Genomic DNA, 21,205 nt, shown 5'->3' with positions numbered 1-21,205 from the left:
GACGGTGCAGGAAAGGGACAGGAAAACTCCGTGCCAACTAGCCTGTCCAGTGGAGAGGAGTGACAGTGCCCATCTTGAAATGAGTGTAGGGTTGCAAGTTTAAAGTAGTGAAAAGAGTTTAGCCAATGTATTGAGGGAGAATAGGAAAAAGTGTTTTTTTCACGTGACCTCTTATGGATGGGTTTGGTGTTTATTTTATGCTGGGTTTCAGTCCTGAGTTTCAGCCAGTAGCCCAGAGTCCTCTCCACAGGCTCATTGAAATGGAAATGGTTTTGCCCTGCTGCTGTGGAATGCAAATTATTTTAGGAATGTTCCTGGGTCTTGAGGCTTTCTAAAGCTCATACTTCTAAGATTTATTTTTTTTAGCTTATTTTAACCAATTCCCATAACAAAACAAGGATCCAGAAAGATGATTGGTGTCTTGATCCTGACCCAGAAGAATATGAAGTGTAGGTTTGTCTTCATGTGCACAAATAGTTCCCTGCAAATCAGTGGTGGAAACACATGGGAAATGCAGAATTGCTTTGCTGGATCCAAGTCAAAATACTGACTGCTTTGCAAAGCCAAACAACAAGAGCAGCCCTCAGTAAGGCAGGCTGGCATGAGATGCCATTTGGTATCATACCCTAGGAATTTTTCTCCCTTTTTTTTTACTATCTCTTTTTAGAAATACTGTTTGATAGCATTTCTTGTTATCAGAGCACTGGAGATGGGCAAAGACTTGTGTCTGATGCCTTGTCTGCTGTAGGTCTTTTACTGACCAAAATAGACGAAAATTGAGTGATAGAGACTATTATGAGAGACAGTGCCGTATTTCAGAAAAGGAAAGACTTGCTTAGAGACATAGAGTGCGATTTGTTGGTATTTGCATTTTGGTATCAGGACACAGGATATAAAATGGATTTACCTATAATGAAAATTGACTTTTTTTTTTTTTTTTTTTTGCTTAAAACTGAGAACAAACTTGGATAGATTAGGTGCATATGTGGACCATATTTCATGATGCTGCATATTGAGCTGCTCATAACCAGGTTAGAGTATTGACTGGTTGGTGGAGGGTATTGTAAGGTAGGACTTTTTTTGTATCCAAATTTAACAGTATGGATTTGCCAAAATATTAGCCAACATTTCCAAAAATTGTCAGTCAATAGGATGACCTATTGAAGTTACTGGCAACTGACAGTGCTCTTGGTTGCTTGCATACCAAAGCTTTCATCTTAGAGGTGTATACATAGTTACAAAGTTTCCTTCATCAGCAGGACACGTTTATGTATTTGTATAGTGTCTCTGTGTGTATATATACACAGTTTAAAACATTATCATGAAGGTATACAAAATATTCTTAGTAAACACATTAGAGAAAATATATCCTTGAGTTCATGACTTTGTTTGCCCACACTCTGCCTTATCATTTTGTACAGGTCTTTTACCTCTGCATAGTCTTTTGTTAAAGAAAAAGATGTTACATATATAATTTTGGGATTTCATTATTTTGACATTCACAAATAAGACTTACACATGAAGAACTTCTGCAATATTAGTGAGCTGGATTTCTGGACTGGCGATACAAGCTTTTATGTCGTAGTTTTTTGCTTAATCAAGGGAAAGAGGTGAAATCCTGTACATAAAGATTTACCTGATGGCAAAACAGTTATTCTGTTTTATAATTACAAAATTGTTCCATTATTTGAAAAAAATATGTAATTGTAAAAGTTTAAGTTATGCTACTTTATATTATTTAAAAAGTGGTTTATAATTTTCACCAGTGAAGGACTTTACACGTGGTAGATAAAAAAATGCACGAAATATCACTGTTGGTCGTGTTTGTTGAGTTGTACTTAGCATGCATCAAATCCTGATGTGGATACACAGGTGGGACTACCACAAACTTTAGAAAATCTACATAGGTTTCTTTAAATGGAGATTTTGGCCCTGCATATTCTTTTCTCCCTGTTAGTACTCTCTTAATCTTAAATAATTTCTATATCATTATTATTTTCTTTCCTGTCGTGAATTCAGAAGAAGAGAAACTATGTCAGCAGAAATGCATTTAGCCCAGCATGAGCACTAGCAGTAGAGAAAAGAACACAAGCAGGGACTTAAGTGGAATGCTAATGCTGTGTGATAGATGTGTTGTCTCCTAAAGGTGTTTTTTCTTCTGATGGATGCAACCTGAGTCATAAGGTATGCTGAAAGTTAAACCCCAGCAACCGATTTCTGTAGTAGGGGAAGAGAGTGTTTCCTGATATTATCATGGTGTAAGTAGGTTAAGTGTGGTTTTCCTGCCACATTTTTGCTTGTGTGTTTTAAAGTCATCTGCAACTGTATTACCACAGATGTCTTGAAAAAATGCTTTTATTTGTGTTTTACCTTTACACATTTAAAATATGGTCAAAGATAGTTAGATAAGAATGTCATTTACATGAGGCTGTCGTGAATCTATAAATGAGTTGTGCTAGACATTCTTCCAAGTGTCTGAGGTATAGCAGTATCCCTTTTCAGCTGCGTTACTAAGGCGGACAGATGATTTCTCAGCATCAGAAGTAGCTTCCGGTGACTGGTTAACCAACACACTTCTTTGGCATGCAGCATGAAGCTGAGGTGCATTTTTGGGCTCTATAATATCAGATCATTAGAAAGAGTATGCCTGTGCTGATGGCTGGCATTGCTTTTTGACATTGTTTTAGTGTGGAAGGCAATGTAAGAAACCCTGTAATAACGTCTGAGGACTTAGCAGAGGGACAGACGCTGACTGGTTCAGAACAGTTGTGTTTCTACTCACAGTGTGTTCATAATTCGAAAGGTATGATCCAGGTCTTTGTCTCTGCATGGCATAGATCTCTTTTGCAGGCAGCATGTTCTCTTGTCATCTACAGATTGGATCATGATGAAAGCACAAGGGTATTACAATCACTGTCAGTGTGGCAGTATGAAAGCTTTTCATGTTGCTGCCACTTGTGTCTGCTTTTCCTTTGGCTTTCTGTGGCATGATGCCAGAGAAGATAGATGTATGTCTTCTAGAAGAGAGGTCAGTAGAAGAGCTCTGTCACATGAACCCACATGAGAATCCTTCGGTGTTACATGCAGGGCGGCTGTCTTGAACAACTGGTTGTATTCTTATGTTGCAGACATTGCAAAGGTCCTTCGCAAGGGCTTCCCTTGTAGTGGAGTTTGTTGTCTCTGGTGAAGATGAGCTTCAAGGCTAGTGAAGCAAGTACTGTTTGGTAAAACCATGTCCTCCTTCTAGAAAGCTGCAGTGACCTGCAGTGGCTGTAAAAAGTGGGGTCTTTGCTGCCTTTCTCACTGCCTCTCAGTGTGAACAACTGGTAAGCAAGGTAGTGACCAAGGCTGTTGTTGGCCACCTTCATGGATGCCTCCATGATGTCCACAGAGGTCCAGTGCAGGCGCGTTTCCCTTGCCTATGCATTTCCTTGTGGGGATCACCTTTCCTCTGGTGCTGCAGTGACCTCAGTCCTTATGTAGGTCCTCCTTGTGGACCATACCTGAGAAGTGACTGTCTGGCTTCATTATTCCCACATCCTCTTCATCAGAACAGAATGGGTAACAGGCATTGCCTTTCCCTCTGTAGATTCTGGTCATCCTGAGAAGTGACTGTCTGGCTTCATTATTGCCACGTCCTCTTCATCAGAACAGAATGGGTAACAGGCATTGCCTTTCCCTCTGTAGATTCTGGTCATCCCAGTGCAATCCACCATCATCATGTGTGTCTGTCCTTAGTTGTACGTGCCCGCAGTGTACCCACTACAGTCACCTAAAACCCACAGAATGCATAGTCTATGAATTTTTGGCAATGGTAGAATGACTGAAAAAATAGAAACCCTAAAATCCTGTCTCCTACGCAAAATACCCTGTTACATGTCCTTCTAGGCAATGCAGAACCCATCCTTATTTCCTCTAACCAGTACATAACCACTTAACACCACTACAAAGCACTGAATTCGTCATACAATGTGCCTGTAACTAACTGGTTTGCTCTCTGTAGGCTATTAACCATCTATTATACTTAACTCACCTAAATGCATGAGTTAATTTCCTGATACCTGAAAGCCTGTAAGAACCTCGCTAGAATTTGCCTCTCATTTTCAGGGCTGCAATTTTCATGTATGGGAAACGTCCCCTACATTGCTTCTCCTTCTCTTCTGCCCATTCATTGATGAGAAATGACTCTATTTAAGAGCAACCACAACTTCTTTTGGCTGTGTGGGCAGCACAGAAAATTTGGCCAATATACCTACAACACTTCATCTAAAGGTCAATGTGATATGTCAGCCTGCTTTACAAGGAGTGAAAACACAGATTGGCCAATGTTAAACTGAGGCCAGCGTGGCCACTGGCCAACCACCTGAGTTTCGATGGACAAGTGATTGACGTGGCCAGAAACCACAAGGCACTGTGCCTGGTTGGCACAGCATATGTGGCTGCCATGACTTTTGCATGTACTGAAAATCCCTTGGTCAAGGGTCAATACACTTCACATGGAGTCCTCTTGTGCTCTTGAAGCAGGAGAGGTAATCATAGTGGTGGTTTTCTGCAGTTAGGAGCATAAGCAATTCTGGGTCTATGATGAGGATAACTGCAGGGAAGAGATAGCATAGCTTATGAGGGACCTTGTAGTTCTGCTTACATTCCCTTTCCTCTGCAAATATACCTTGCAGTATTTATCCTCAGCCTGTCAGAGATAATGTCTAGACAAGCTGCTGGAAGATGAACAGTTCCTTGTGTTGGTACACCTGCTGCTCTATTGTTCTGCAAGTGGCTTGTGTAGAAGTGACTGGGATGCTGTCACAGAGGTGCTCCCTCCTGGCCTGTTATCTCTGTGCCTTTCCCAAGGTCTGAACTTGGACACTGTGGAGTTGCTGCTAGTAGTATTGCTTCATCATGTGACTGTACAGTGGGGGAGAAGAAAGTTTCTCGGGCTTTGATGGTGATTTATCATTAAAGTGACAACACAGAACAATTCAACCAAACCTTAACTGGGGTGTTCATGGACCACCATGTCTCTGCAACATGGCTGGATGGCAGATGTGTTGCGGACGGGAAGGGCATAGACTGAGGCTGGACTTTCTCATGACAGGAGACTGCTGCAGACCAGATGTGGGAGAGTGAAGGTATAGTATACTACTTACTTAAACCATATGGGAGGGAAGAGCTTGTTGTGTTGTGGGAGTTTACCAGATAATTGCCCTGCAGATTAAACGGCAGCACAGTTAAGTCATTTTGCCTCGTAATTCCTTGTGGTGAGGATGAAGTCTTTATTAGTTGATGGCACTGCATTGACAGTGACAACATGTAGCCTGCTGCTTCTGGGGACAACAAAGGTTGGCATGTATACAGTCACATATGGATGCCATTAGAGTCCACTGTTCTTTCTGCAGGGCCTAAATTTTTAGCAATTAACACCACAGACAAGTGCCTTGCTCTCAGCCAGAATGGAATCACTGCAGAGTAGATTTTTTTCAGAAACGAAGTGCTTTCTGGATGATGAAAATCAGACTAGGACACTTGCTGTTTAGGAAGCCTGCTCTCAGCATGCCTGTTTCCACCTGGAAAGAGGACTCACTGATGTCCTTTCAGCATGTGGTTCCCTGCTGCTTTCTCACAGCTGCACACATTCCCAGTCAGAGACAAAGCTAGTTTATAAGCTGTATGTTCTCCAGAGGCAGCTGTTTTGGCAGAGGACAGAGGTTACAGAAGAGAAGTTGATGTGCTGGCACTTGTGTTCTCTGCCTCATCTGCAGTCCCCTTGATCTCAGACAGAAGTGATTTACCAGCAATCTGTTCTCTGCCTGGCTTCTTGTAAAAACAGATAAACTTCAACACTGTAGGACTTGATTAATTTGCTGAAATACGTCTAATGCTCTCTGAGATGCCCTGTGTAGCCCTGCCTGGTCCAGGAGGGACTCTTTTTTGCTTTATAACCAGTAGTATCACTGTCAGCGTCCTGTGAGTATTTCAGAAGTCCTTGGGCACCTTAAAAGCCATAGGTTGCTTGTGCATGGGCAATTGAAAGATCTTTCCTTGTGGTGTCTTCCCTGACAAGACTTTCTGATGAGCTGCTCACTCATAGTTTTATTCCACTGATGTTCAGGAATATGTGCAGCCCAAAGGTGGGAAGAATCTTTCTGGGTTTGAGTTGAAAATATGAATTAAAGTCTGTTGTATACCTGTATACTACCTGTATACCTGTTGACTACCCCTCACTGCCTACCACTGCAAATCGTTCCTTAAAAAGCAAAGCTTGTACTTGTCTTCTGTTTGGTGAAGGCAGCATAGGCCTGAAAGATGAGGTTAAGCATGTGAGAAGGAAAGACCACACAGTTCTTTGTATTTTGAGATCAGAAGTAGTCTAAATTCCAGAGTCCAAAGCATATATAAAATATATTCTATGTACTGTATTTTATGCTAGAATTAACAATTTAAATCCTTGGGGATTTGATTATGTTGCAGTGAGACACATAGTAAGGCAGCAAGTCCGATTTACTAACTTTTTGTGTCTTGTTCTTGGGATTAGGTCTGCAAGCACGTAAATGAGGATATGTAAGTTTATCAGTTGTGAACTTTCTAATGTAATCAGCATACTTGTTATGTTGCCCAGTAGTGATGTATGTACATCGTTGTTGAGTAAGTGCTGGGGAGAGTGCTCAGCATGACTGCAGCACAGTTGCAGGCACACACAGCATGTCCTCAAACTAAGATGGCAAATTAAGTGCTTACAGTGGATCACTGGAAGTGTTAGTCTTTTCAAACATGAAAATGGACTTCTAAATTTCAGCAGGTAGCTGCATCTGACAAAGTCACAGCTTCTTCTTTGGCAAATTCTCATCAGCCTGCCACTGACTCCCCTCTGCTTCATTGTCCTGTGCATTCATCGTATCTTACTACTGCTTTACTCTCTGTGAGACTGTTTCCTTTTCAGTTCTCATTATTCCTTGCTATCCATGTTTCCTGTCATCTTTATTGCTTTCTTCCATACTCCACTTCCCTCAGCTCCCAACCAAATTCAATTAATTTGGAAGTATCTTACTACTGATTATTGTATTTTTAAAAATGAAGAAGTTTTCTTTTACCCATTTCAGTCAGCAGCAAAATACTGTTGTTTTCATCAGGGTCAAGTTTTCATAGAATCATGGAATCATTGTTTGGAAAAGACCCTTAAGATCATGAGTCCAACCATTAACCCAGCACTGCCAAATCTGCCACTAAACCATGTCCTGAAGCGCCACATCTGCATGTCTTTTAAATACCTCCAGGGTATACTTCTCTGTGCACCCTGTTCCAATGCTTGACAATGTTTTGGTGAAGAATTTTTTCCTAATATCCAATCCAAACCTCCCCTGCCACAACTTGAGGCCATTTACTCTCACTCTATACCTTGTTACTGAACCCCACCTGGCTACAGCCTCCTTTCAGGTAGAGAATGAAAAGGTTCACCGTGAATCTCCTTTTCTCCAGCCTAAATACACCCAGCTCCCTCAGCTGCTTTTCATAAGATTTGTGCTCCAGACCCTTCCCTAGCTCTGTTATCCTCTGTACACACTCCAGCAGCTCAACGTCTTTCTTGTAGTGAGGAGCCCAAAACAGAACACAGGATCTGAGGTGCAACCTCACCAGTGCCGAGTACAGGGGGACAGTCGCTGCCCTAGTTCTGCTGGCCACACTATTGCTGATACAGGCCAGGATGCACTTGGCTTTCTTGGCCACCTGGGCATTCTGCTGGCTCATGTTCAGCTGGCTGTTGACCTGCATCCCCAGCAACTTTTCTGCCAGGCCACTTTCCAGCCACCTTTCCCCAAGCTTGTAGCGCTGAATGGGGTTGTTGTGACCCGTGTGTAGAACCCAGCATTCCACCTAGCTGTACCTCTTTTGTTCACTCTAATTCATATACACACACCTTCAAACACTGCCTGAAACTTTCAAGTTTTGTACAGGACATAAAATGGCATCCGTGATCCATACTGTTATTTGCATCTGCCCTTACTATTACATGCAGTATTATTTCTGTTGCTCCAAGTAGCCTTATTCACTCACTGAGATCCCCATGTGTTGGAGATTGGTCAGACAGCTGCAGAAAACTCAGACTCTGCTTCTGTGTGCTTACAGAAAAATTTCAGTCAAAACCCAGCAGATGAATGGAAAGAGAACAAAATAAATCAGTTTGTGAGAAAACTAGAAGTCCTGAGGAGTCTTTCAAGAGAGCAAATAAAATGCCCTATATTTGGTTAATATTCTCTTTGACTATGTAAAGGTCAGGACTGTTAGGATGAATACCTGAAATACCAGGCTTAAACACAGAATGGCATGCAATGGGGTAAAATACATGATGCCTGAAAATTCTGTTTTAATAGTAAATGTTAATGAAGATGTGGGGTACAGTGAACTGCTCCTAATTAAAATGCATGTCATTGTCAGTTCACATTGTGAAATGAAGTGGAATCAATTATTAAGGAATAAAAAATAGATGGATTTATTCTTTTGTTCTGCAGGTTAAAATTCTTCCTTGTTAGATTTCTGTAGATATGTTCTCCTTATTTCCTAAAGGATTAAAAGACTGTGATTACTAGCATGAGATATAAACGAGTTGTGCTAGTTCAGAAAGCTGATAATTCCTTTTTCATTTATTTTGTGTAGGTTTCCTTTGCCTGATCTGTAAACATGTCCACGGACCTGCTATGTAAGTACATTTCCACCATCCCACAGTGATTTTTTGTACCATATGTTTTTATCAGATTCCCAGATGTACTCATGATTGATGTCTTTTATCTGAAGTATAAAGTCTGCTTTTACATTTGCATTTTTTCTGAGACATCTGTTGAACAATATTACCATTATAATCAACAGGATTATTCTTGGAGTAAAGCATGACTTAATATGAGTAAAATTGTAAAAATCCGGCCTAAGTATAAGAACAGACTGGTTCATTGAGACTTAAAATTACAATTCTGTCTAAAATGTTTTATCTATCTTTGGCACAAATACCATTCCAGATTACTAGAGAGTGATGTGCTTGGAGTTTTTTAATCATTTTGTGAATTTAACTCCTGTGTTTCCATGGTATCATTATCCCAGTCATATCCAAATCTTATGCCTCATCACTGTTATCCATCATTCTTTTTAACAGAAAAGAATATACAACTGGCATATCCTTATACTTTGCTGTCTTAAGTACCACAAAAGACTGCTGCTCACGTTTCCCCAGTACTCACACTCTCTTGCTCCAGCTTAAGCTATCTGAAGCATTAAGCACATTTTCTATGCTTACTGGTCTGATCTACATGCTTTCATTTGGAATCCCTCCAGTGCATCAGCTGCCATTTTTTATCATTGCCTCCAAGGGCTGCCCAGCTGCACACTGTGCAATATAAGAGAGGGGAATTTCAGAAACCAATTTTATCATTCCTCAATACTTCCTCAGAGGAACAAAGAAAACAAGGGGGTTTTTTTGCATTAATACCTGTTTTCCATTAATAAAAGTAAAACCATCAGTGGCTAAGTGGCAGCAGCTATCTGTGGACGTGATATCTGTACTTCAAGTTATTTGTGGAAGTGCATTTTTTGAGCTTTACCTGTGTACTGTCTTCCAGTACAAAATGGTGGTCTTGGAGAAGAAGTTGGAAGCACTCCTTTCCCAGGCATGCCCTGTGACAGGACAGGGGGTATACTCGGTCATGCTAGCAGGAGAGATGTTTGTCTTCTCATTTGGAGATATGTGAACGGCCCTGAGGCAGCACCAGTGCTGAGGGGCCTTTCCAGGTTCCAGCTGGTGGGAGTACACATGCATGTGGGGCTTGTGACAGCCACGCAGTGCCTTGGTAAAGTGTCAGTGCACAGGAGAATGCTGAAGAATAACACAGCAATTCTGTACAGGTGGGAAGTGACTCTAGATCTTTATTTCTGTATTTATATGAATAAATATTTCAGAGCCAGCCCATGAGCTCAGTATTGTCCTATGCTAATAATCAATGCTATGATGTGTTTTGGGATAATATTTACCAGACTCTGTTCCAAATAAGGAATTTCAATCTAACCAAACTGTTTGTTGGGGAAGAGAGAAGGAGGTGAGTGGTTAGGCACGTGGAGCTGATGCCAAGTGATCTCAGCACCATAAAAACCAGTCTCTTTCCCTTACTTTTTAGTCGTAGACACATAGCCTAACAACCAGTCCTTAGGCTTGCCCACATCGCCTTTTTCTAATGCTTCGTTCAATACAAAGTCAAATTCTAGCATCAAAATTCTTGTTCCAGGTTGCATTAATGAAGACAAGATGTATAACTAAAAAAGGGAAAATGTAACCAAACCAGAACAAACACCCTTAGATTCCTAAGAAAAAAACCACTGCAGTCTGGGGCAAGTTGCACAAAGGAAATGTCATGGCTGCACAATACAAGGGCTGCAGCAGTTAGACTTCAAACTCCAGCAACTAAGTCTTCAAGCTCATGGAAATAAACCAAAAAAACTAACATTCCGGTGAAGTTTCAGCACAGTGAATTTGAGGTAGCAAGTGTTTCTCTGTTTTAGATAGAGAAGCTAAGAAAAAAGTGAGAGAAGTTTCCTATGGAAAGTCTGGCAGCTACTGAGGCTCGGCTGGTTGGGGAAGCAGCGGACTTCCCTTGGAGCTTGTTTTTCTTTTTATCCTTGGATGAACTAGCGTGCAGTATATTATGCTGCCTGAATGTGGGGGTTTGTCACGGTTAGCACTGGGGGCTGTCCCGAGAATGTAGGAAGGCGACGGGCATGAATGGAGCATGCAGTGGTCGGTGGGGCTCGAGCCTGCTCTTCGGAAACCTGTTGCTGCTCCTCTCAGCCCAGCCAGCCAAAGCCAGGCAGGAAAAGAGGTGGGTCTTTGATCTCTTTGTTGTAGCTGCTCCCTGGGAATTTGCTGAAATCAATGCCCTGTTTTCCTGAAGAAATGAATGGCTATGCCTAACTAGCTTTGTGAAGTGCTCGGGAATTCACCGCTTCTGTTTATTGACAGCTGAAAAGGAGCACATGGTCCTGAATGAGTCCTCCTGGGGAAACAAAACAGAGTGGAGTTAGACTTAGTTGAACACAGGGGCATTTGGGAAAGTCTGCCGAAGGAGGATGGTATGGCTCCTGCCACCCTGTACTAGCAAAGCCTGACTTTTTACTAAAATTGCTGTTTTAAATAAGGTAAGGTTTGTTTTGATTTCCCATACATAGTGCAATTATGAAATGTTTGAATTTCTGTTCTTGAGTGCAAAAAAAATGTTTGAATTGTATTCTGTCATGGGAAACTCCTAAGAGACTCTTGTGCAGTTTCTAGCCTCTGTGTGTGTTCTTTTGTTCTTTATCTAGTGGTGATTAATGAATATGAAAAGTAATAGAAAATAATTCAGTATGTGGGCCTTCCAGTCAGGTCCTGAACATCAGTCATTTATGTAGGCTATTATATGCAATTTTTTATGCCTTTGAGAATCAGCCGAGTTGCATCAGATGATTTCTTGACTGGTACAGATGGCTGTGTAAATACTTATGCACAAGGCAGGGACTAGCAAGCGGGCCTGTCTGGCAGAAAATCTGGGAATCTAAAATCCTTTGAAATGTAAGGATGTATTTCCAAACCTCTATTTCCAGGCATGGACTCAAGGCAAGAGATAGACTTAACCATTGTGCTTGCTGCTGGCTTTAGATGTACAGGTTTTTTTGTGAAGACAGCAAACAATAGCCAGAGAAAGATGATAATGAAGAAGCAGTATTTTCTTCATGCGAGTTCAGAACAGTTTATTTGACTGTAGGACTTTGGTGTGTAATTCATATGTAAATTTTTTTCTGAAAACAGGAGAACAAGTCGCGAGAGTTTCTATATTAGTTTCTGTGGTGACTGAAGAAAAAGATTTCTTGGCTCATGCAGCTACAACTTTCAGGTGTGGCCCAGTTAAGTTAGTTTAAGTGTAAGGGCAAGCTCTGAACCAAGTAATTGCCATCATGCTGCCTTGTTCTTACATGGCAGTAGGAATTGCTGTGTTTGTGTTGCAAACCTGATTAAAAGTGTCTGTGCATGTACAGTAGTTTGAAAACTCTTGAGCTCCCCATTTTGGAGGAAGTCCTTGGGAAGTTTCATGTTCTGTTGGAATAGTTTATGTTCCTCAGTTGGTATTTTTTTCTTTGTGTGATTTTGAGCTAGTAATCTTACTAGTTTTTGTCTCATTTTCCTCTTTTCCCAGCAAATAACTTACCTATTCGCCTTGGAAGCATTTGGGTTCCATATGCAAACAATCTTTCTTTAGTTTACTTTGTGATCCTTAAAATGAAAATACATTGCTTAACTGTAGAGCATCAACATGTTTGCTTGTGACTTTGCCATTAAGTTTCCAAGATTTTCAGAGAAAATAAACAAAAAAAAAGCAAATGCATTTACCATTTTGACAAAGATGTAAAAACACTGTGGGCTTTGTTGTCATTATTGTTATCCAATGGGTCAAGTCTGTTTTTACACCTAACTTAAGTGTATTTATGCATGATAGGGACTGGAAGCCATTAAAATGTAAAGCTAATTTAAAGTTAACATCTAACCTGGAAATGAGATACGTTTATAGGTTCTTTTAATGCTGTAATCTAGGTGTGCTATGAAAATGTTGACCAGGGAGGGTTTCTGGGTAGTTTTAATGGTGCAAACAGAAAAGAATTACGGTTGTGGAAAGCTCTGTTGATCGGGGCTTTTTTAGTTGGTATAATGGAGAAGAAAGTAGATGATTCATGTGTGACACGGAAGGTGGCACTTGTTCTCTGTTAGCTGGGCGATAAGACAAGGCAGAGTGTGTTCTGTTTAACTTGCTGGACTGGAAGGTGGTGAGCCACACGTGTATGGGGAGGTGCACAAGGATGTTCTGGTAGCACAGTTGTCCCTTTGCCTTTTCTAACATGAAGCATCTTTACAAAATATTAATATCATTGTGACCTATTGGCAGTGTTGAAATGGAAGAAGTATAAAATACTTGATTTCCAACCAGCACAGTAAAATATACCAAATCCAAGGTGGGATATGTAATCATACACAGCTCAAAGTAAATATAATTGCTAAATGACTGGAATTATACAAATACATATCTGAGGAATGGTGCATTTTCCCCAAGGTGATGCCTTTACCATCAGTTGTTCCTGTTCTTTGAGCTAGGAAAGTATGAAAACAAAACAAATTCCTAGCAGTTTTGCATTGCAAGATTGATTCTTAGATTCTAGTTATAGAGACTATTGTTACTTTTATGTATGTGTGACTTTTGGAAATAATTTAAAGAATCTAAAAACTTAATCAGAAATGCAGAAAAAGTAATTGAATTTTATTTGATCTCAAATTGAGATGACTGTAAGCAGTAGAATAAATAGGGCTTTATGGAGATGGTTTATAATCTGAGTTTAGAAAGCTTTATCTGTAAAAAAACCTGCAATTTTTTTCTAAACCCACATGGCAACTCTCATGTGATTCTCCTATAATAATCTATAATCATGTACTTTGTATTTTCTCTGTCTTAGAAAATTGACTAAAGGCTGTCCTTACTCCTGAGGAGAATAGTCATTGTAAGGGAAATGTGCTATCCTGCTGCGTAATCTGTTGCTGCCAATTTTATCCTTTCTTAGTCTGTTAAAGAAGCTCAGGTGGACCTATTTTCTTTAATACAGTAGCAGCCAAGACATTAGGTAATTATCTTATGGTTCCCATTAAAAGTCTTTAGTGCAGAAAAAAAGAATTAAGTGTTAGATCTTAGGAAAAAGAAAACAAGTAAATGGAAGCATAAATAAGACACTTGTATGTGTATTTTTTTCACAGAAATACAGTCTTGTGTCTGTTCAGCAGCAGAGCTTCCCAATGCCTATATGTTTTGGTGTTGGTTTTTTTTTTAATCACTTCATGCCTTAAAACAGGAGAAGAATTTAGCAGGGTCATAAAGGCAAAGGGTGAGAGTAACCTACCCATTTTTTTTTCCAGAGGAGCTGGGAATCACGCATGCTTTTCATGTTGAAAATGAGGCAAGGAATAACAGAAGTTGTTGGCAGCGTCCTCTCTTACGAAGCTGATGTGTAGTAAGAGCTAAAGCTGTTCTGCTAAGCTGTTAATGACCCTTCATTTACAAAAGCCAATGCTTTTAAAGGAAGACTCCATTTAAGTATTTTAAATATACACTTTAGGGTTCATTAGTAAAAGAGAAATTTTTTTTTCTCGTGGGTGAGTTGTAATATCAGTAGGAAGTTTAGATGGTTCGCTGAGCAAGTTAACTGATTTTCCAGTTTTATTCAGGCATAGTTTCCACTGAATGTAATGTGGATTGGAGCGTTCTTTTAGGACTGGCCCTTCAAGCTCTCAGCCCCGACCAGCCCTAAGTATCTGTGTATTCACTTCTCCATGTGGACTTCCTTCTTTCATAAGGTGGCTACTTCCACGTCAGTAGAGCTAAGTGGACAGACTAGTACCTACAGAAGTGGGTCACATGGTTTTTGCACTGCTCTTTTATTCCCAGTAGCTGTGGCTTGCATCATGTTGTTAAAACTGCCTCTAAAGGCATCAAGTTCTCCAGCCACAGGATAGGCACAGTATCTCGTCTCTGTCATGCCAGGTTTCCTCTTTGCATCCTACAGTAAACTCATATTTCCTTCTCCAAAGCGTGTCTACCTGCCTGGTTCTTTCTTCCAGTAAGCAGCTGGAAATATATCCCAGCTGCTAGTGTCTTTGCTGGAAAAATTACCACAAGTCCACCTTGAACGTTGTGTCACCAGTGGAAATTCAAGATTCTATTTGGACTGATTTCCTAAGGAGAGGCAGTTTTGGTCACCAAGCCTTCCACCAGTCTCCTCCACACAGCATCTGGACTTGGTGTCCAGTTACAACCAAATTCAGTGATGGAGAGAGACACAATCTAAGGTTCCCTTTTAAGGGAATGTTGTAAGGCTTGGAAATAGTTCAACTAATTAATACTAAGCTTTAGTCATTACAATTGCTGCATTTCATTTATCAGAATTGAAACCATGGTGTTGACCTGCCGTCAATAAAACTGTCAACTGTATTAATGCTGTGTGTGTGTGTGTGTGTGTGTGTGCGCGCGTGCATGTGTATTTATGCATACATACATTCAGGAAGATATATGTGCCTGGGGTGTTTTTTCTACTAGAAAAAAAGATGAAAAATTCTGGTGTCTGTGGTTAAATTGTTCCAGTAGCCATTCACATTCTCCTCTAAAGGGCACTAAAATAAATCAACCAGCCTGTCAAAAATCTCCCCCTAAAACCTCATTGCTTGTGACCAATGAAAGCTACTTCTGCTGTGGTAGGTAAAATCTGTGCTGTGGGAGTTGTAGATTAGGAAGTCCAACATGTGACCCAGGAGCCCCAGGATGATTATAAGCAGTTTGAATATGACTCTCTTGATGGCTGTCTGTATTTCTGTGAATGGAGGGGGTTTAGTTTTGCTGTCTGCAGTGCAGAAGCAGCACAGTTTGAATAGTGCTAGGGAAGACCTAAAACAAGACAAAGGTGTTGCAGCCAAGGAGCCACAGCCTTGCACCAGGTCCGACTGCCGCTGGCTGCTGAGGAGGATGAGCAGAGTGTATCAGCAAGGCTTTGCTCTCAGGAAGCTCCTGCTGGGCATTTTGTAGGACTAGGCTATGCTGACTGAGGCTCTTTCTCATAAAAAGCAGTTGTTTCTGTGAATTTGCTGTTAACTTCCTTTCCTGTTTCTGGATCTAATTTTATATGACTTCATGCCAAAACAGTAGAGGAAGAGGGAGAGAAGGCAAAAAGCCCCTGAAAAATCCAACTGCACTTTTCAGTTTGATTGTTTGAAATACGTTCAGCTTTTAGCAAAGAGAAAAGTCTCTCTGTGCTTATTAGAAGCTATTAAATGTAAACTATGGCAGGCAATTTCACTTAAACTCTGCTCATTGTGTATATGGGTTCTGATAACAACCAAACCCCATGTAGTGTACTGGAATTGTGATGTACATTTTATACCAAGAATAACCAGAAAAAGATTATCTTTTAAAGGAGCTTTCAATCAGTCAATAAATTTTTTGACCTTGAGTAATTTTTAGATGTATGAACCTACCAAGAACTTTGATAAACCAGCTGATCAGCCTGCAGTGAAGTTAAATTTGATAAACACACTTACATACTTTCCCTGCTGTTTGATTTGTTGCAGGGTTTCTTGTGTTGTGGGTTTCTTGGGGTTTTTTCCTCCTTTAATTTTACGGGAAAGACCTGTAAGTTACTGCCCTTTCAGGTGTTCAAACAGTAAAGGTAACTTTTTTTTCTTCTAGCTGTGAAGTTCGTAAGATAGAGCAGAGCACAGGTACACTTCTGCTGCACAGGCATCACGGGAACCTGCTGAAATTGCTGAATTTCACAGCCCAGATGTGATTCTTGAGACTTCACTAACTGTTTTACTCCTAAGATTTGCTAGACCAAAGGAGCACGGTAGAAAGCCTCATTGGGATTGATGTGAGACTGACTTTTTGTGGGAAACTGGTTAAATTCCTTCTGTCTGTGCCTGTTGTAACGCTTCATGGCCACCAGGCAAAAAACTTACAGTTCCCAGATGTGCTTGACTGTCATCATGGTTATTCCCTATTAGGAACTAGTAATAAATCATAATTGTTGTCTCTTATATGTTAGTATAATGAATAGTTTTGGAGTTCTGAAGAATTTACATGTTGGAACTTGTGTCTGCCAGGAAAATGCATTTGTGCTGTGTGTTAGAGTGAGTGCTGAGCGTCCCTTCTGGAGGCATTTTCCATAAGCACAGCCCTGCTGTCATGATTGTACTGCTGTGAGGAAGGAGCAGATACCTTGACAGATGATCTCCCACTGCTGGAAGCCCCAGTGTGTACACTCCCTCTGAATCTTCTTTCTTCTTGGGAACAATGGCAGAGGCACAGGGAGGATGAAGGTGAGGTGAGGGAAAGTATCACTGCAGATCACTGTCTGGGTCAGGACACCTGAGGGCTGGGTTCACCTGGAGTGCTTGGTCCCAGTTTTAGGGTATTAGCTCAACCTGCCAGTCTGACTGAATGTATGGGGTGGGGTGGCAGTAAGTCATGTTTGCTGTTCTCTTTCTCTATTCTGTTTCCAAATATAGTAACTAATTTTTAAAGTTTTACATTTTAGTAGCGTGAGGTCATGTTCCCATGAATATGCTTAATGTTAAGAATGATTCTGCAATGTTTGCAAACCACCTACCATTCTCCTTCCCAGGAGAGGGGGCCCCAAGAGGCGTAGGCATTTACGTGAAGGCTGTTGCTTACCCCTGCATGGGAGCAGGACTCCTCCCCTCCTCCACCTGCATCTCAGGAGCTCCTGTCCACTCACCAGAAAGCCTGGCAGTGGGCAGCAGGAGGCCTTGGTAAGGAGCTGATATTGCCCCAGCAGCACATCCACACCATCTGTGCTGGTGCGACCAGGTAGGCTGCGAGGTTTCAGGGTCTCCATATGTCAAAGGCATGGGAACTCACTGCTTGAAATCTTTAAAGTTTCCTTCTCAAGCATATAAGAGTAAATTTCCTTTTATTTTTTTCTTCCCCTTCTTGTTGGGGTTTGGTGTTATTTTTGGTGCAGGGTTATGGAAAATACAGTACCTGCTTCCCAAATAATACGCTGTGACTGTGTCATGCACAATAGGTCAAGTTTTATGTCTTTGATCAGGTGAGCAATTATGATTGCAAAGTCAGCCTGGAGTGTGGTTTCTTGATTTATTTTTTTTTCTTTTTTTCCATGCAGAGCTGATCAATTGTACCTCTCTGTTAATACAAGGTTTTGTTTTATGATAGAAGAAATATGAAAAGGAGACATTGAAGAAATATTTAGCTATTTTGGTGCTGGACTAGGAATCAGTTATTACGATTAAAAAGTGAAGATCAGTCAGTAGAAAATTTAGCATGACATTCTGCATTCTGCCAATTGTAGCAAGTCCTATTTTACTTTAATATAAATAGAATAAATTATTAATCAGTTAAGAGCTTAGTTTTGCACATCAAACTCAGGACACATAAGGCTTCTTTCATAAACATTTTTTGCAGGGGGAGTTTTGTCAGTGGCCCACAATAATGGGACAATAACTGTGATTAACTGTTTGCTAATTGAGTACTTTGACTTTTTTGCCAAATAAATTATATTGTAGAACAAGCTTTTCGAGCTTTTCCAGCACAAAGTGCTGCGGAACAAACCACAGGGCAGGAAACCCTCATGCATCACCTCATGCACCTTTTGGTGAGAAGAACCAAGACTAGTTTGTGCAATGTATCCTGGACAGAAAACATCCAGAAGATATTTTTATAGTGTTCCTCTATGTGAAAGCTGAACAAGGCTAATGGAGCAGTACAGTTTTACTCTGGATAAATTACTGTTGTTTGCTATGCAAATCTTATGATTGTAATTAGGCTAGGATTTGGACTGTTGTGTACACTGATCTTTGTTCCCTTTGTGTATGGGAGCTAATTCTAATGCTGCAAAACAGCAGAGTAAATGTCAAGTGCTGCTCAGACGCCGATCGTTTCTCACAGGGCATATTTGCTCAAAGTGGATGTTCAAGAAGAAATGATTTACCTCTGCCATCACAGGGGACATAATTGTTCCACAGGTATCTTGTGGGCCACTGAAGTGCTCAGGTACTGTGAAATCTTGCTTGAAAGTAGAGGTTGGAGAAAATGCAGGAAGGACATCCTGATAGGCATCTAGTTTTTATCACAGTGGTTTTAAAAAGTGATGTTCTGCTGCTTCTTGGCTAAGGAGCTGGTGGCATGTCTGAGCTATCATGATAGTGATTGCAGTTCCCTAGTATGGTTATGTATAGCTCCTGTTATCTTTGCAGCGGACTCTGTGTAACCGCAGCCTGTGGCTCCTTGCCCACGCTAATGAGCTCTCCCCGAGGCTGGGCTTGTGCGTGGGGGGGTGGCATAGTGCTCCAACAGTGCTTCTGTTTTGGAAACCAGTTTGTTGACTGTGCTCAAGTCCAGCTTGCCCAAGCTGCTGTGCCAGCTTGGCTACTGTTGGCTGCGGGAGCTTGTCCTTGGGCAGCGTGGCTGGCCCCAGAGCCATCTGGAGGACAAGGCAGGCTGGCCACTGAGGCTGCCAGGCTGTATGGTCTGCAGCAAAGGAGAACTGTCGCCTAGACCTGGACAGGGGGGAAGCACCAGCATGGTGAGGAGGACGGTACAGGTGAGCCACATTCACAGCCCATTCTCTTCTCTGGGAACGTGGCCACCAGTGTTTGGTCAGGTCATGTGGTGGGATTGCATCTTGCAGGCAGTGGGTCTCATTTTTCTCATGACCCAAAGAGCAGGGAATATCCATGGCAGCTGCCAGCCATGCCTCCCAATAGTTGGGAGAAGTGGAGCAGATTGAGGCACAGGGATATGAGGTTTGGGGTGTACAGGAGAGGTATCCTTTTCTTAGCCCCTCCAGTGGCATTTTGCAGGGAATGAGCACCTCATCCTTGCAATTAAGGTGGTAGCTGCACACCTGCAACCTGTTCAGAGTCTGCACGTGTGCCTGTGCTGTGCTCTTCTGTATGCCTGCCTCCCCACTGCTGCAATGTAGTTCAGCAAAATAAAAATCTTAGCAGCTACAAAATTTATTGCCTTGTGTAGTTGTATCTACAGATAGATAAAAAGCCATTATTTGCAATTTTTCAGAATCACTGCAAAGACAGAGAAAGAATGAAGAAATACCCTCTAGAAGACAATATAGCACTGTTGTTCTAAAGATATAGTAGATTACATGATCTGTTTTTTAACAGCTTGTATCTCCTGTGAATTTCATTTATTTGTTTTTGTTCCCTACTCATCTAAATCACCGTAAAGCAGAGAAATGGTGGCAGTTTTACTTTTTCTTTCAGGTTGCACATGACCTCGAATCCATTAATTTTGTTTGTGTAAGTACAGTTTATGGGAGAAAGGAAACTGAAAAAGCATTGAGGAACCAGTGCCCAACAAAAAAAGCAGAAAAAAATCTTCACAGAAAATGATTTTTCTAACCAAGTGTATTTCATTTCTAGTGCTAATACAATAAAGTGTGTGTTGTTTCTATAGCTGGATGCTCTATATTTCAGAACAGGTTAGAGTGTGTTCTGAGGCTGTTGTTGAAAAAAATACATTCTACTTCATTAGCAAAGTTAAAATCTGTGTAAGCTTTGTAAATCAGTGCTGTGCTGCAGCTATAGATGCATTCCTTCACCAACAGCATCAGTAATTTAGCACTGAAATGCAAAGGATCATGACTTGGTCTGTAGTTACCTCTGAGGAATAATGTGAATTGACAGTTTTGCACTGTTAGTTTTGGGGAGAGAAATTACAAAGATCCCCATTCCCCAGGGTAGTCATTAAAGTTATTCTATTTGCAGTGCTCCAATCCTGTGATTCTGATAAACCTGGCAATTTTTTGGGTGCAATAAATGCTGAGTCTGGGTACTAACATGTTGATGTGTGGTCATAAATACTGTGTAGTGAATGTAATTCCAGTATGCCTGTTAAATAACTTAAGTCATTGAGTTATCTTCAGGTCCCATGTAATGAAACGTAGAAAATCTTAGAACAAGTGTTGGGCACGTGTTGTGCAGCTATGCCAGGTCAGAATGCCAAGCCATGCTAGCAAGGTGCTTAAAAGCACTTCCGGCTGTGCAGCTAATTTCATTCAGGGCTAGCTGATGGCTTTGGCATGCTGCTTAGGTGTGCTACCTGGGGAGCCATCCATAGGGCTGCTAAGCTTGGTGGCCGTGCAAAGCAGTCCCTGATTTCAGAGAAGTTCCTCCCCAGTACCCACTTGTGTGAGTCATTTCAGACCTTAAATCTTGCATCTGGAGGACCAAGGCAGGTTAGCTAGTGGAGCACTAGTGCTGAATTTGGTGGCTGATTCAAGAAATACCCTTTTTTCCTGCTTTCCAACCTTATGAGCTGCCCACCCTGGGGCCTCTGCGGTGGGCACTGCCCTGGGGAGGCTGGAAGGTTTGCTCAGGAGCTTGGTGGCGATGAATCATAGAGGTATGGCATGGATTGATAAGGTCGTGTACTTTACGATTAGACACATCCTTCCTCCAACAGCAGTCCTTTGTCTCCATTTTGCTTTTGGTAATGTGTTTTGGCAGTTTGCATACAATGACTCTCCAAGCAGGAGCTGTTTGACTTGAGACAAAGTCACTATTATTCTAGGTAAGCTCATAAAGCCCTCCTAATTTTGTTGCCCTCAGAAG

The 21,205-nt window shown here is 41.3% G+C and overlaps 1 protein-coding gene across 1 annotated transcript in view; it reads left to right on the top strand.

The window, feature by feature from the left end:
- The window catches only part of PLAGL1 (PLAG1 like zinc finger 1), a 50,519-nt gene that overhangs the window by 11,680 nt on the left and 17,634 nt on the right, over nucleotides 1–21,205 (top strand). Inside the window, exon 2 of the mRNA XM_071549226.1 lies at nucleotides 8,650–8,692. Within this exon, the coding sequence (XP_071405327.1) occupies nucleotides 8,674–8,692 (19 nt within the window). The 5' untranslated portion in view covers nucleotides 8,650–8,673. The remainder of the gene's footprint in view (nucleotides 1–8,649; nucleotides 8,693–21,205) is intronic.

Source organism: Pithys albifrons, chromosome 2 (genome assembly GCF_047495875.1).
Source record: "Pithys albifrons albifrons isolate INPA30051 chromosome 2, PitAlb_v1, whole genome shotgun sequence".
Classification (NCBI taxonomy): domain Eukaryota; kingdom Metazoa; phylum Chordata; class Aves; order Passeriformes; family Thamnophilidae; genus Pithys; species Pithys albifrons.
Note: the sequence above shows the minus strand (reverse complement) of the source record. Positions and strands in the feature narration are given on the sequence as shown.